General features: G+C 51.6%; 1 protein-coding gene across 2 annotated transcripts in view; it reads left to right on the top strand.

Annotated features, from left to right (window-relative positions):
• rreb1a (ras responsive element binding protein 1a) overlaps positions 1–14,319 on the top strand; it is a 52,102-nt gene extending 37,783 nt beyond the window's left edge. For both annotated transcript variants that reach the window (XM_085363131.1, XM_085363130.1), the window contains exons 8-20: positions 1,469–1,610; positions 1,696–1,841; positions 4,605–4,794; positions 4,885–5,178; positions 5,671–6,130; positions 6,217–7,870; positions 7,954–8,129; positions 8,316–8,507; positions 8,596–8,757; positions 8,864–9,013; positions 9,205–9,326; positions 9,636–10,359; positions 11,316–14,319. In XM_085363131.1, coding sequence (XP_085219257.1) covers positions 1,469–1,610; positions 1,696–1,841; positions 4,605–4,794; positions 4,885–5,178; positions 5,671–6,130; positions 6,217–7,870; positions 7,954–8,129; positions 8,316–8,507; positions 8,596–8,757; positions 8,864–9,013; positions 9,205–9,326; positions 9,636–10,359; positions 11,316–11,875 — 4,972 coding nt within the window. In that variant the 3' untranslated portion in view covers positions 11,876–14,319. The remainder of the gene's footprint in view (positions 1–1,468; positions 1,611–1,695; positions 1,842–4,604; positions 4,795–4,884; positions 5,179–5,670; positions 6,131–6,216; positions 7,871–7,953; positions 8,130–8,315; positions 8,508–8,595; positions 8,758–8,863; positions 9,014–9,204; positions 9,327–9,635; positions 10,360–11,315) is intronic.

Here is a 14,319-nt window from a genome sequence, read left to right as displayed (position 1 = left end):
TTTACGGGCGCAGACTTTGTTCTTGTTTGAGTGTTTTTGTTTTGAACTAATGCGATGAGAGGAATCAGCTGTCGCTCCAGTTTCTCCATCACCGCTCACACTCGATGTTTCCTGAAGTCTAACAGAAGACAAAAACACGTGCTCCCTTCAGGCACGCGGGGTTTTCTATGACTCACAAAATCCACCTTTACGGAAACTCGACGGGCCGGTTTGTCGAGTCTCCGAGCCCGGGAAAGCGAGCACAAAGAGCAGCGCGGAGAGACGGATGAGGCGCTGATTTACAATGCAAACTGAGCGGAGGAGGAGGAGGAGCGGAGCATCCTCTCAGAGATTTTCCTGCTTCACACGAGCAGAGAGGAGGAAACAGAGTCCATTTTGTCTCTGAAGCTGCTTCACTCCAGTTTGTAGGGAGACGACCTGAGGAGGAGGAGTTTGCTCTCTTCCTATTTACTTTCCTGTTTCCTCCTTCCTCGTTTTCAGGTTTCCTCTGTTTCTGTTTTCTTTCTTGTTTTTGCTCTTTTTTTTCCTTGTTTCATTTCCTTATCTCCTTTTCTGTTTCCTAGCTTTTCTCCTTGATTCCTTGTTATCACCTCTTCTTCCCTTCCTTGTTTGCTCCCGTTGCTCCTCCCCCGGTGCTTCTTTCATTACTTGTTTCCTCTCCTTCTCTCCTTGTTCTGTTTCTGGTGTGTGTGTTGATATGTGGACTTCAGCAGCTGTTTGCAACACACACACACACACACACACACACACACACACACACACACTGGGTGATAAGGATTGTGTGTCAGCTGACTGGGCAGGTTTCCTGCGCTCTGATTGGCCGGCTGCAGGGCCACAGTGCGGTTTGAGCAGACTTTGCTCTCTGGTTGGCCGCCTCCTCTCTCCTCTCCTCTGATAGGTTAATGAGCAGCTTCCTGTCAGCTGCTCTCAGATCTGCTGACTGAGTGTGAGGACCTCTTATGGGCGTCCAGCTCGCTGCCTGACACCTATTTATAGATGCGGGCTCCTCAGCCCCACACCTGCCTGTGTGTCCTAAACACTCATTACCTCACAGCACCTCCTCGTCTCCTCCTGATGTCACCTCCTTTCGTCTCCTTTCCTTCCTAAAGATTTTTTCTGCTGTTTCTTCCTTTTTTTTCTGCTTTATTTTCTTTTCCTTATTTCCTCTCATCTGTCCTTACTTCCTTTCCTGCTCACATTTCCTTTCCTCTCCTCCTTACCTCTTCACTGCTGTATCTTGTGACCTTGATGACCTTTACAAACGCACGCACACTTTCACGCACTGTCTCGCTGGCTGCTGTAGCTCCGCCCCCTCCTGTATCCCCACACACTCCCAGACCACTGACTGGTATCAGCTCTCGTCAGGCTTTCCCAGAATTCCCGGCGTTCCTCGTTAAATTAACGATGACTCCGCAGGTCTTTTGATGGCATGCAGGTAAACGCCACCTACCTTCGTTTCTTGTTTCAGACACATGAAGATTCACGAGAAGGACCCAGCCAGCGGCCTGCTCCCCATCAGCCCCCCCTCTCCCACCAAACGCCGCCGTCCATCCGTGAAGAGGAGGCAGGGCCTCGAGGAGGAGAACGGAGAGGAGCCGCCCCACAAGAAGGTAAAAACACCAACGGGAGCGTCGGCCATCAGGAAGGGGTGGGGTTTGTTCGGTTAAGGGAGATAACAAGTTGTTGTGTGTCGAGGTGGCGGAGGACGCGACGGCAGACGAGGCAGTGGTGGGCCGCGGCTCGGAGGAGGAGCTTCTGCCCTGTCCCATTTGCTTCAAAACCTGCAGCTCCAGACTGGATCTGGACGCGCACATGGACACCCACCCTGACACCGCCCTCAGGTACCGCCTTAACCCCTCCATCTTTCTTCTTCACCTTTCCTCTGCTCATTTCCTCTCCTTCCCCTCTCTTCCTACTTCCTTTTCTTGTCTCCTCTTTTAAAATGGTTTTGCCCTTCTGGCTTCTCTCCTTGATTCCTCCCCTTTTGTCCTATCCTCATTTCCTTTCATCGAGTACATTTACTTGGTTACTTTTTAACTTTACTCTCAGACACTCTGTACTTATCCGACCTTTCAAATTAAGAGTTTGTTCATGAATCTGGACGATGGTCGGCTGGGAGAGGGGACGAGGGAGGCAGAGAAACACTGGGGAAAAGAGAGAGAGAAGTGAAAAAGGAGGATGTACCAGGAACATCTGTCACTATGGCAACACAACAGCGACAAAGTTTAACATGGAGGAAAAGAAGAAAGAGAAAATTAGGAATCAATGTAAAGAAATAAAGCAAGGTGAAGGACACGAGGAGACAAGAAAGAGATGAAAAAAGGATGAAAAGCAAAGTAAAGAAGAAGAAACATCCAAGAGTGGCACTAAAAGACAGGGAAGGACGCAGTGAAGGAAGGAAGGAAAGCTGATGAGGAACTATGGGAAAAGGCAGAACTGAAGTAGGAAATGGGGAAAACTATAAAATACTAATAAAGTTCAAAAGAGGAAGAAAGAACAGGACGTAAGGATGGACAGACAGATAGGTAGGAAAGGAGACAAGGAAAAGAGAAGGAAGGATACAAAGAAATATAAAAGCAGGACATGAAGAGAAGAAAAAGAAGAATAAAGGAAGGAAAGGAAAGAAAGGAGCAGAGAAGGAAAGGAGGATGGATATGAGACAGAAAGAAAGGTTAAAGGAAGGATGGAGAGCTGTAAGGAAACAAGAAAGGAAGCACAGAATGTTTGTGATGAGGGAGAGGAGGAGGCGAGCGGGCAGCGCTGAGCTTGTTATGGAGGAAGGAGAATATTTAGCTGTAAATCCTCCCTAATCAGCCGGTAAGAGGATCGAGTACCCTGCAGGGATGGAGGAGGATGGAGCGTAATTCACCTCACCCAGGATGATGGGTGGATGTTCGGTCACATTAAAACCAGACGAAGACAAAAAGGTGGTGTTTAGGTGTTGAAGTGCGTGAGGGAATGTGAAACCTCCGAGACGACGAGCAGCCGTCACATCACCGCCTCGGCTGCAGGTCGGTGATTACAGACTGTGTCTGTGACAAAGGCGTGGCCTCCTGCATCATGTTCAGGAGTAACAACACGGTTTGTCTGTATTAGTTTAACATCAGTTTGTAGCTGCAGTAGTGCCGCCGCCCACTTGGGGGTCTGCACCCCTCGATTTGGGAGTCACTGCTGTCAGGTCGAACGCTCAGGCCGCTCTCAGCCTCGTCTCAGGCATGCTCACACAGCACGCGAGCAGTGGCAGCTGCCCCTCAGCAGGCTTCCTCAAGCTGACCAATCAGATGAAAGTGAGCTTGTAGAGGCACAAGCGCAGACACAGGAGGCACCGTGTTGCTCCAGCTTCCTGTTTCAGGCCATGGTTTTGGTCTCTTTGTTCGATCGATCGATGAAGAAACGACTAACCATCTAAAGTTTCTAAAAAAGGACGTTTGTCACAACACGAAGCGAGACGCAGTCTGTAGTTCGTAAACATGATTCGTGCTTGTTGAACGCCGTCACCTCAGCACTGCAATGTTTTCATGTAATAAAAACATAAAGACCTCTAAAGACTTTTTACGTGATTACTTTGAAGGGTCAGGAAACACTGGAGTTGTTTTGCTTAAAACTAAAACGATGACAGTCAGCAGCACAGTGATCGATGTTTCACCAGTGGGCTGATTGTTACACAGACGCTCGGATGGATGAGGGCGGAGGTGCAGGTCTGACTGATGGAGTTCAACAAGTGCTGCTCCACATATGGTGCAGACCCCCACCATCCTCTGACAGCGTAACTGAGGGGATTACACACACACACACACACACACACACACACACACACACACACACACACACGATGTGATAAGAGTGTGTGACTGCGGCAGACACTGGGCAGCTGTCCTCTCAGCGCTTAACGAGAGCCGGACCAACACCGGGTTATCACACACACACACACACACACACACACACACACACACTTGTCTTCCTGCACGTGTGTGTCTTTAACCCGCTGAATAACCAGCGGTGTGATTTCCACGTATCAAGCTGTGTCTGTAGTCCTCCGTGAAAAGGTGACGGACGAGCACGAATCAGCTCAAAGATCACATCCTCTCTGCTGGCTTCAAAGTTTCACACAAACTTTAGCACGAGCTTCGTGAGTGAGCGCCTTCAAACTGGAAAAACAAGAGTCAGGAAGGCACGAAATGATGTCATCACCTCCTCTTTGTCAGCCTGCTGGTCCCCACAAACAAAAAGGAGAGATGTCGCCTCCTGGTGGCGGGAGTTCAGAGGTTTTTCAAAATGCAAAAATGAAGGACAATGAAAACATTTTTTCCTTCTTCTGGGCAAACATCGAGGACTTCTCCTCTCCATCTTCTTAAAACAAACAAACTCACTATTTAAACCCTCCGAGCGGATGACTAACAGGATATTTCCAGTCGTTAGTCAATCTGATGATTGTTTGAAGTTCACAGAGAAAAACCAGATTCCTGCTAACATGTGTGGGAGGAGCTTTCTTGTTTTTCAGTGACCAAATATTTTGGATTATTTGACGTTTTTTCTGATTCAAGTCTGTCTTGAATTATTGCCTCACATTCAGGCAGCATTTTCTTCTGTGTTTGTGTTTGCAGGTGTGATCTCTGCTGCCTTTCTTTCCGAACCCACCGTGGTTTGCTGCGTCACAATGCGGGGGTTCATAAGCTCCTCCCCCAGGACCCCAGCGGCCGCCCTTTCATCCAGAGCAACCCCTCTATCCCCACCGGCTTCAATGACTTGGCCTTCATTGACTTCTCCTGCAAGAAGTTTCCTCACATTGCACAGGTGTTCATCCGTCACCGTGTTCCCGTGGATCGCTTCCTGGATCGAAATGTCGGGATTCAGAGTTTTAACGCCGTTTTTCTTCCCGTCCAGGTCTGGTGTGAGACGAATCTCAGACGATGCATCAGTAAGTTCCACCGGTTCGTCTGTGAGTCCTGCGACAAGGCGTTCCCCCTTCGCTCAGCCCTGGACCTCCATAAAACCAACTCTCACCCCGACAAACGCGCCACCACCAGCGCGGAGGATACCGCAGAGAAGGCGAAGGAGGAAGGAGAAGGTTCTGCAGAGAACGAGGTTGAGAACGACCAGCAGGACGCAGACCAAGAAGCCCTGCCTGCAGAGCAGTCCAACTTCCTGGAAGGGCTGGGTCTTCAGCACGTTTCTAAGGTATGTTTGGAAGTAAAAACATGGCACACACGTGGACCTTTCAAATTAAAAGCACAAACTGAAATAAGCATACTTCAGTGCCAAAGAACAAAATGCAGACAGATCAGGATTGGTGACAGGATGTGATGGGATTTAGAACAGGAGTCCAAATGCTGGCGGTGGCTTGAATAGAGCTCTGGATGAGGTGGGTCCCACAAAAGAGTCTTAAAGGGAGAAAAACAGAGAGCAGAACCACGCCAAGCAGAGGCTGATGGGAGAAGAGGATTGGACGAGAGAGATGATGTCAGCGTTGAGATTAATAGCGTGGGAAAGCAGGGCCATGACTTCCTGGCTGAACTTGTGCGTCAACTTTACGAATGTTAACCCAACTAGTACAAATGTTTTTACAAAGAAGTTTTTGTTTTTTTGTTCTGCGGTCTTTAAAAGACTGATTTTTAAAACAGTGTGCGTGTGATCTTTTAACCCAGCACGTTTCCTCTCTGTGTCCCTCAGGTGAACGCTGGTCCCACAGATGACGAGATCCATCAGGCCCACCTGGACAGCATCAAGGTGATACACGTGGAGCCTCCGTCCTCCAGCCTCCCCCAGGAGCCGGCTTCAGGCTACCTGTCTGGAGGTCTGGGATTGACTCTGGGGCTCAGCGTGAGCGGTCTGACGGCCCTCAGCATCCCCCTGCTGGAGGCCCCGGGTTCGGCCTTGCAGGGCCTCTCCCAGAGAGACGCCTTCAGCCTGCTGTCCCTGCAGCCCTTCCCCACCGGCTTCCTCCTGCAACCCGACGGGACCGCAACCGCAGCCAGCGCCGCTTCGTCAGGCGTCAAGCCCGGAGAGGCAGGCGGTACTGGGATTATGGAGCTGGCAGATATCCAGCAGATCCTGAAAGTGGCGACTACCACACCAAATCAGATAGGACTCCCACCTCTGGCCAAAGCTCCAGGATTCAGCGGTGCTAACGGTGGGTGCTGGCTGGAGCCGGTTTATTACTCAAGCCTCTGAAAGTAGATTTATCCCGACGCTCACCGACTGTTTCTCCTCCTGCAGGTCAAGTTCAGGGTCAGAAGGCGATGCCGCCACTGAAACCCAAACCTCCCATCAGCCCTCGCTCCAGCCTCACAACGACGACTCCTCCGCCGCTGCAGAGCTCCCAGCAGGCCTCACTGGGCTGCATCAGCCCCAGCCTGCCACCTCCCACGCCTTCGCTCTTCAAAACGCCCTCCTCGTCCTCAGCCGGGAACGGCGGGCAGATGGACGCGGAGTGCATGAATGAGGCCCACACCCCCCTGTCTGACTCGCCGCCTGCTGCTACTACAGCTGTACACGAGGAGGTGGGACTTAGCGGAAGAAAGCCAGGAACCAAAGGCGGCAACAACTCGGGCTCGTTCCCGTGCCGTTTCTGCGACCAGGTGTTCGCTTTTTCCGGCGTGCTGCAGGCACACATGCGCTTCCACCTCGGCATCCTGCCCCACCAGTGCAACATCTGCGACTATGTAGCTCCTGATAAAGCCACGCTCATCCGTCACCTGCGCACGCACAGCGGAGAGCGCCCCTACGTCTGCCGCGTCTGCCATTATCCGTTCACTGTCAAGGCCAACTGCGAGCGCCACCTCAGGAAGAAGCACGCCAAGACCTCGAGGAAGGACATCGAGAAAAACATCAAGTACGTCACCTCGACAACCACGGCGAACATCGCAGCCGCCATCACCACTACAGGCACCACCTCCACCCAGGACGCAGAGACGGGCTGCACCGGAGCCGAGACCTTGTGCCGGTTCTGCGGCGAGGACCTGAAAACGTACCGGGCGCTGCAGATCCACCTGCGCACGCACAACGGCTGCCAGAGGAAACCGTTCGAGTGCCGACGTTGCGGCGCTGCCTTCCTAGCCAAACGCAACTGCATCCACCACCTGCTGAAGCAGCACCCTGAGGTGCAAGAGCGCGAGATCGAGGAGCACATCGCCACCCTGCTGCCCGCCACCGCCCTCGCCACTGCCCACACCACACCGTTGGCGCTGAACGGCATCAGCCAGCCTCCGATCCCGGTCGTGAAGGTGGAGGAACTGGCGAACGTCACGTATCCTGCAGAACTGGACCAGCCGCTCGACTTCTCCGCCAAGGGCCGCGGCGCTGGCGCTGGCAGCCAGACGGGGTCACCTGGGGTCAAACTGGAGAGCGTCGCCCCCCCCTTCGACTGCGCCGACCTGGACCAGCCTATCGACCTGTCCATCCCCAGCAAGAGACAGCGAAGGGAGGCGGCGAGCGGCGGCGAGTTGAGGGAGATAAAGACGGAGCAGAGCGGCAGCAGCATCGTCGAGCAGCAGCAGCAGCAGGCTTTGTCCAAGGACGAGAAGATGGCGAGCGGCCCCTCCCCGCTTCACCCCCACCCCCAGCTCGGCTGCTACCAGCTGCCCCCGGGCTCCACTTCCTCCCCCACCTCTCTCCCCAATGCGGCGCGAGCCCAGCGCCTCAAACCACTGCTCCCCAAACCCGCCACCTCTTCACCCTCCGGCACCCTCAAAGAGCTGCCGCCGCTGGCCTCCATCGCTCAGATCATCAGCTCTGTGTCCGCCGCCCCAGACCTGCTGAAGCGCGACGCTGCCGGCGTCGCTTCCTCTCAGGCCGATTCCGCCACAGACGCCCCCGCAGCCTCGGCCGGCCTGGAGGGACAGAGCGACGACGCCTCCGACGGACCCTCCAGGTTTGTGGGCGCCATTTCAAATAACTTTATTCACATTGCTGCTATGTTCAGCGCTCCCGCTGACTCCACCTTCTCTCCAACAGGAGGAGGCCCAGGAAGAAGGCAGCTGGCCTCGGCCTGAAGGAGAAGGCCGTCGGCGGCATCGACCTGGAGTCGAGCGGCGAGTTTGCCAGCGTGGAAAAGATGCTCGCCAACACAGACGCCAACAAGTTCAGCAACTACCTGCAGACAGGCGCTGCTGACCTGGCAGGAAAGAGAGGTGGGGGCAGGAAACTGTGTCCAGGAAACTCCTGCAACCAAAACTTACAGTCAAAAAAATAAAAACTACAAATGAACCCAAATAAAAATATTTAAATGTTCATTTGTTTTAGTCATCGATAATAAACGTATCTGTTAGCAGGTTGAATTTTTCCCTTGATTTAATTCAAACTCTTTCTGTGAGCAGATGGTGACAAAGCAACAGGAGGGGAGGAGAAGGAGGGCGGAGCTAAGGAGGAGGCGAAGCCGGCGGCAGTGAATCAGCCCAAAGGAAAGAAGAACGCTTACTCCAACTCTGTCCAGAAGCTGACCTGCCCCTTCTGCCCCCGAGTGTTCCCGTGGGCGAGCTCGCTGCAGAGACACATGCTGACACACACTGGTAATGACCACGACACACACACACGAAACTGGTGTTGAACTGGTGCCTGACTCCATGGAAACCTGGTTCTCGTTTGGTCTTCACCCAGGTCAGAAGCCATTCCCGTGTCCGCGCTGCGACGCCTTCTTCTCCACCAAATCCAACTGTGAGCGCCACCTGCTGAGGAAGCACGGCGTGACCCACAGGACGCTGCGACGCAACGGCGCCCTCGTGAAGAAAGGCGGCGACGAAGGCTCGCATGAGAGCGCCGGTCAGAGAACAACCAGTTTTTATCACCGTTACATCCACAGACGCGTCTCCCGCGGCAACCAACACAAGATGAGTTCAGAGCACTGATTGTTGACTGTCTCCCACAGAGAGCCAATCAGAGACGGAGCAGATGGCACCAGAAGCACAAAACCTCAGCAATACCGCTTCATCTACAGACTCAGGCCCCGCCCCCACCTCTGATAGCACCACCCACTGTGAAGGCAACCATGAAAGCCCCACCCACAAACCAAGCCAAGGTAACATTTTAATAACGAGTCGTGAAGGAAAGATTTGGTGTCATGTGGCAGGAAGTGGAGCTGAAGTAATCCAGGGCTTCACCTTAGTGCCAGAGTCAAACTGCAGAACTGCCCTGTTCCTGGAGTCTGCTGATGTCTGAAGATGTTAGGCACCCTTTAAATCATCGCCTGAAGCTGTTTTTGTGCTGCAGGTTTCAGCCCGACTCCCGGACCTGCCGAGCAGCAGGAGACGGAAACCACACAGCAGCCGGACCAGCAGGGGGCGCAGGAGACCCGAGCAGCACAGGGCAAACAGCCTCCAAACAGCAGCAAGGTAACATAGCTGTGGGAACAGGTCTTTAAAAAGCCCAGCACTGAGATACAAACAGTATTTCTCTGTAAAGCAAAATTATGGAGTAAAATATACGTAAACTGCAGATTACACACACATTCGGCTCACAGGATGTAAGATCGACGCTATATTTAATTTTGTTTTTGTGGTCATTCAAACCTTCAACCGTCCACCAGAGGGTGCTGCAGCACCTTCAGCAGCCTGTTCTTTTCAAAAAAGGTCAATAAAAAAAAAAAAAAGACGCCTCACATGTCATGTGATGATGTCATAAATGTTAAAACCCTCCTCCAGGTGGAGAGCACCGACGATGACGACTGCCACAGCAACAAGAGTCTGGACCTGAACTTTGGCAAGAAGCTCATCGACTTCAAACTCAACACGTCATCTTCAGGCTCCGCCCAGGAGGAGCAGTCCTCTCAGCCCTCCTGCTCCTCCTCCTCTTCATCTTCATCTTCATCTTCATGTGGACCCGCTACCTCCACTCCCCAAGTAGCGCCCGAGAGCCCAGAAGAGGAGAAGGACACGCCCGCTTCCTCCTCGTCTTCCTCGTCCTACAGCCTCGCTGCAAAACAGCAGCCGGACTACAAACATGTCTGCCGAGTGTGCAAGAAGAGTTTCCGCTACGCCACCACGCTCGCTCGCCACGAGAGGGCACACCTCTCAGAGGATACGCCGACTCCACCTCTACCAACAGCGGAGGAAGCCACTCCGGCAAAGGAGGAGGAGGAAGAGGCGGCGCCGGAGAGCAAACCCGGCGATGAGGAGAAGGAGACAGAGATGGAGACAGAGGAAGGAGCAAAGGGAGGCGACAGTGAAGGAGGCGACAGTGGCGAGTCGGAGGAAGAGGAGAAGGAGAAGGAGGAGAGGAGCGACGAAGAGGCATCAGAACCAAAGAGCCTGGAGGGCGGCGAGTCATCCGGAGGACGCGTGGACAAGAGGAAGAAGATCTGCAACGTGTGCTCCAAGAGGTTCTGGTCTCTGCAGGACCTGACCCGGCACATGAGGTCACACACAGGTACGACACACCTGAGGTCACACACCTGAGGTCACACACAGGTACGACACACCTGAGGTCACACACCTGAGGTCACACACAGGTACAACACACCTGAGGTCACACGCAGGTACGACACACCTGAGGTCACACACAGGTACGACACACCTGAGGTCACACACCTGAGGTCACACACAGGTACGACACACCTGAGGTCACACACAGGTACGACACACCTGAGGTCACACGCAGGTACGACACACCTGAGGTCACACGCAGGTACGACACACCTGAGGTCACACGCAGGTACAACACACCTGAGGTCACACACAGGTACGACACACCTGAGGTCACACACCTGAGGTCACACACAGGTACGACACACCTGAGGTCACACACCTGAGGTCACACACAGGTACGACACACCTGAGGTCACACACCTGATGTCACACACAGGTACGACACACCTGAGGTCACACGCAGGTACAACACACCTGAGGTCACACGCAGGTACAACACACCTGAGGTCACACACCTGAGGTCACACGCAGGTACGACACACCTGAGGTCACACGCAGGTACGACACACCTGAGGTCACACGCAGGTACGACACACCTGAGGTCACACACAGGTACAACACACCTGAGGTCACACACCTGAGGTCACACACAGGTACGACACACCTGAGGTCACACACCTGAGGTCACACACAGGTACGACACACCTGAGGTCACACGCAGGTACGACACACCTGAGGTCACACGCAGGTACGACACACCTGAGGTCACACACCTGAGGTCACACACAGGTACGACACACCTGAGGTCACACACAGGTACGACACACCTGAGGTCACACAGGTCACCTGTGGCTGTGAATGTTGTGGTCTTTTTGTGGTTATACATTTATGACTGTCTTTGTTGTTGTTACCTGTACTGTCTTCCTCGCTCTGACTCCTCGCTCGTCCTGCCTCCAGGTGAGCGTCCTTATCAGTGTCAGACCTGTGAGAGGACCTTCACCCTGAAGCACAGCCTGGTCCGGCACCAAAGGATCCACCTGAAAACCCGCGGTGCTGACGGCTCCTCTGGCGCCAACGACGACGCCGGCAGCGAGGACGGTGACTCCTGCACCCCGACCCCGACCTCCACCTGCCCGCCCTCAGAGAACGAGAGTGAGTGCGGGAGCGCCGCAGCCGGGATGAAGGAGCTGGAGGAGGAGGACGTGATAGACGAGGGGGAGGAACAGAGCCCTTCGAAACCAACAGAGTCCGGTGGGGACTCGGATCCTGTGACCGCCGTCGACTCGACTCCCAGCCGCCAAGCTACTGACACAAAGACAACTACTAGCGCCGAATTGACATCTGACCCAAACGCCTCCAAAGACCCCTCTCACTCCTCCACCAACTGCCCGCCAGGGGAAGCGGCAGCAGCCACCCCCACCCAGGGCTTTATCCAGGGGCTGCTGGAGATCCACGCCAAGCCCCCTCTGGAACACATCCTGCCCAACGGAGAGCCTCCTCTGGTGGGCGTGGAGTGAGGGCGAACCCCTAACCACAACACCGCAGTGCCATACGGTCGGAGAGACGCTACACCTTTGATGACGATGCAAAAACCAGCCCTGAAACCCTTTTTGATAGAGAGACGAAATCCTCGTTTTCTTGAAGTGCCTTACTACTAGTCCTAAAAGATGTTTTTGCTATATCTTTATCTGCATTATTACGGAGAATGGATCTAATTTTTATAGCTTTTTATGATGACAATGATTTACATAAGATTTTTTTGTGCGGGGGAATCTATATTTCAGCAATAAAAAGAATAAAGTTACGATTTATTATTGTTCTAGATTTTTCTTAGAGAAATGATCAACTTTGGAGACGCCAAGAGACAGACAGAGACTGAGACATGGCATCTGCCATTCTTCTTCGGTATTTAAATTAAGAGCTGGACGTCGCGACACACGTGTCTGAACAATATGCTTTCACAACGTTTCGGATTTCCTAAATTAGAAATTCACCAACCGCTTGTCCGGTTTGACCAGTCGATATTTTTGATATGTTTTGGATAAAACTGAAGAGCGAGGCGACAGCTGCACGGCTGCCGAAGCGGCCCAGATTCACCACAAAGACCACCACCGTCAACTGGCGGCCGCCTGCCACCGTGTGACCGAGGTAGCTTTTTTTCTGTTTTGTTTTTGTAACTGGAAAACGCCTCGCCGTTGTTCCGACTCTTGGCCGGCTCGGCAAAACACAAGAAAACATTCACGAACTTCTCAAAGTCGCATTTCTGTGTGAAGAGGAACTCTTGAAAGGGCAGAAAATAGTGTTTGTGTTCTCCGTGTTTCTTCTTCCTGTTTTGTTTTTTTTAAACCCATCACACTATTGATCCCTGAAGCCACCCTGTGAGTCGGCCTGTGTGTGTGCTCATAATTTCTCACTCATAATCATTCTCAGTTGATTCCATGTGTGTACAGAGAGTTAAACATGAGGCACGTGATGCTCGAGTATTTTCTGTTTTTCTGCATGTGTGCGATTACCAGTGACATTTAGGTGTAGGGATGGGAATTCATTTTCGTGGATTTTTTTTATATATATGTAACTGAACAAATCAAAAGGTTTTGTGTTTGTGTATGGGTGTGAGTGTGAGTGTGCGCGACTCCCACCTGTCTCTCATTGTCACCCCCTAGTATTCTTATAGGGTTTATTACAGGGCCTCCAGCGTGCTAATGTGTAACGCCGCTAATACCTGACTTAGGTTCAGTTTACCTCAACTTCTGCTTTTTAACTGCAACCATTAAAGCAACCGACGAGCAGCTCTGTAGGCAACCCTTTAAATCCTATGTCTTCCTAAGCTGGGCTAATGCTCTGCAGGCCAGGTTTCTACTGTGGGCCAAATCAAAGCAAGCCAGGGCTAACTCATTAGTGTAGCTTCAAACACGGCATGAACACTAACCCAAATAGAAGCTAATTTAGTAGAACATAGAAATGGCAAGGAATTTGTTAATACCACGGTTAAAAACCGGTATGATGCTAGCTAGCGGTATTTTACCTACATTGGCATCAGCTTTTCTTCGGGAGCAATTAGACATTAGAAAATGTTAGAGTTAGTTTGGAAAAACTGACCAGAGCAGGCAAGATGATAAAAACCCTAAGATATCAAAATAGTAAAAAGGTAGTATTAGATGGCAATAACTGACTATAACAAAGCTAGCAACGGATTAACTTGGTTAAATAACTTGGTATGGTTAGTTGGCCCTTCTTATCTCTAATATAAGCTTAGGTTTTCTTATTGGGTTCCAACATATCGCCCACAGGCTAAAAATGCTACAGGCTAGCTAGAATTAACCAGCCTGCCCAGACTTGTGTTTACTCTGTTAATGTTTTGGTTTGGTTAGTTAGCTCTAGCTAGCTCTGATTACAAGGTTGGGTTTTGCTAATTGGATCCTGGGACATCACCTACCTACTGGGTAAAAACATATCTTAACTAATATTAACTGACCGGATTAGATAAGACCAAACATGACTAAGCTAGTTAGCAGGATTTCTAGCTAAGTGTCAGCCTAGCTAGTCCTCTTACAGTATTATCCGTGTTTCTTGAGTTGGCCCTGGACTTGTTTAGCACGGCTTGTCCCATTTTACCCCCACCTTTTCTTCTGAAAGTACATGAGGACTTGTACCTCTTTTGTGTTCATCTGTGCTGATACAAAGAGAACAACTGAAAACGTTCAGTTTCTATTTGACATGTACTTTGCTTGTGTTTTGGAAACTATGTAGTGAGAGTTGGTTAGGGCTGGGCGATGAGGCTAAGAATCTGAGCACAATTTAAAAAACAAATAAATAAATATCAGTTGATAGTTGTTATTGTGAAAGCTTGTTCCTGCAATTCGGGGGGAAATGTATTTGTTTTCCATAGGTCGACGTTTCAAGTTATGTATCTTGAAATTTCAAGATCCTGAAAAGTAACTTGAAAGTTAAACTTACCAAC

Source organism: Diplotaxodon limnothrissa, linkage group LG9 (assembly GCF_057381915.1).
Source record: "Diplotaxodon limnothrissa isolate DT_005_m linkage group LG9, D_limnothrissa_male_GT1.1, whole genome shotgun sequence".
In the NCBI taxonomy this organism is placed as follows: domain Eukaryota; kingdom Metazoa; phylum Chordata; class Actinopteri; order Cichliformes; family Cichlidae; genus Diplotaxodon; species Diplotaxodon limnothrissa.
The sequence above is the reverse complement of the archived record's forward strand: the minus strand, read 5'-3'. Positions and strand labels throughout refer to the sequence as shown.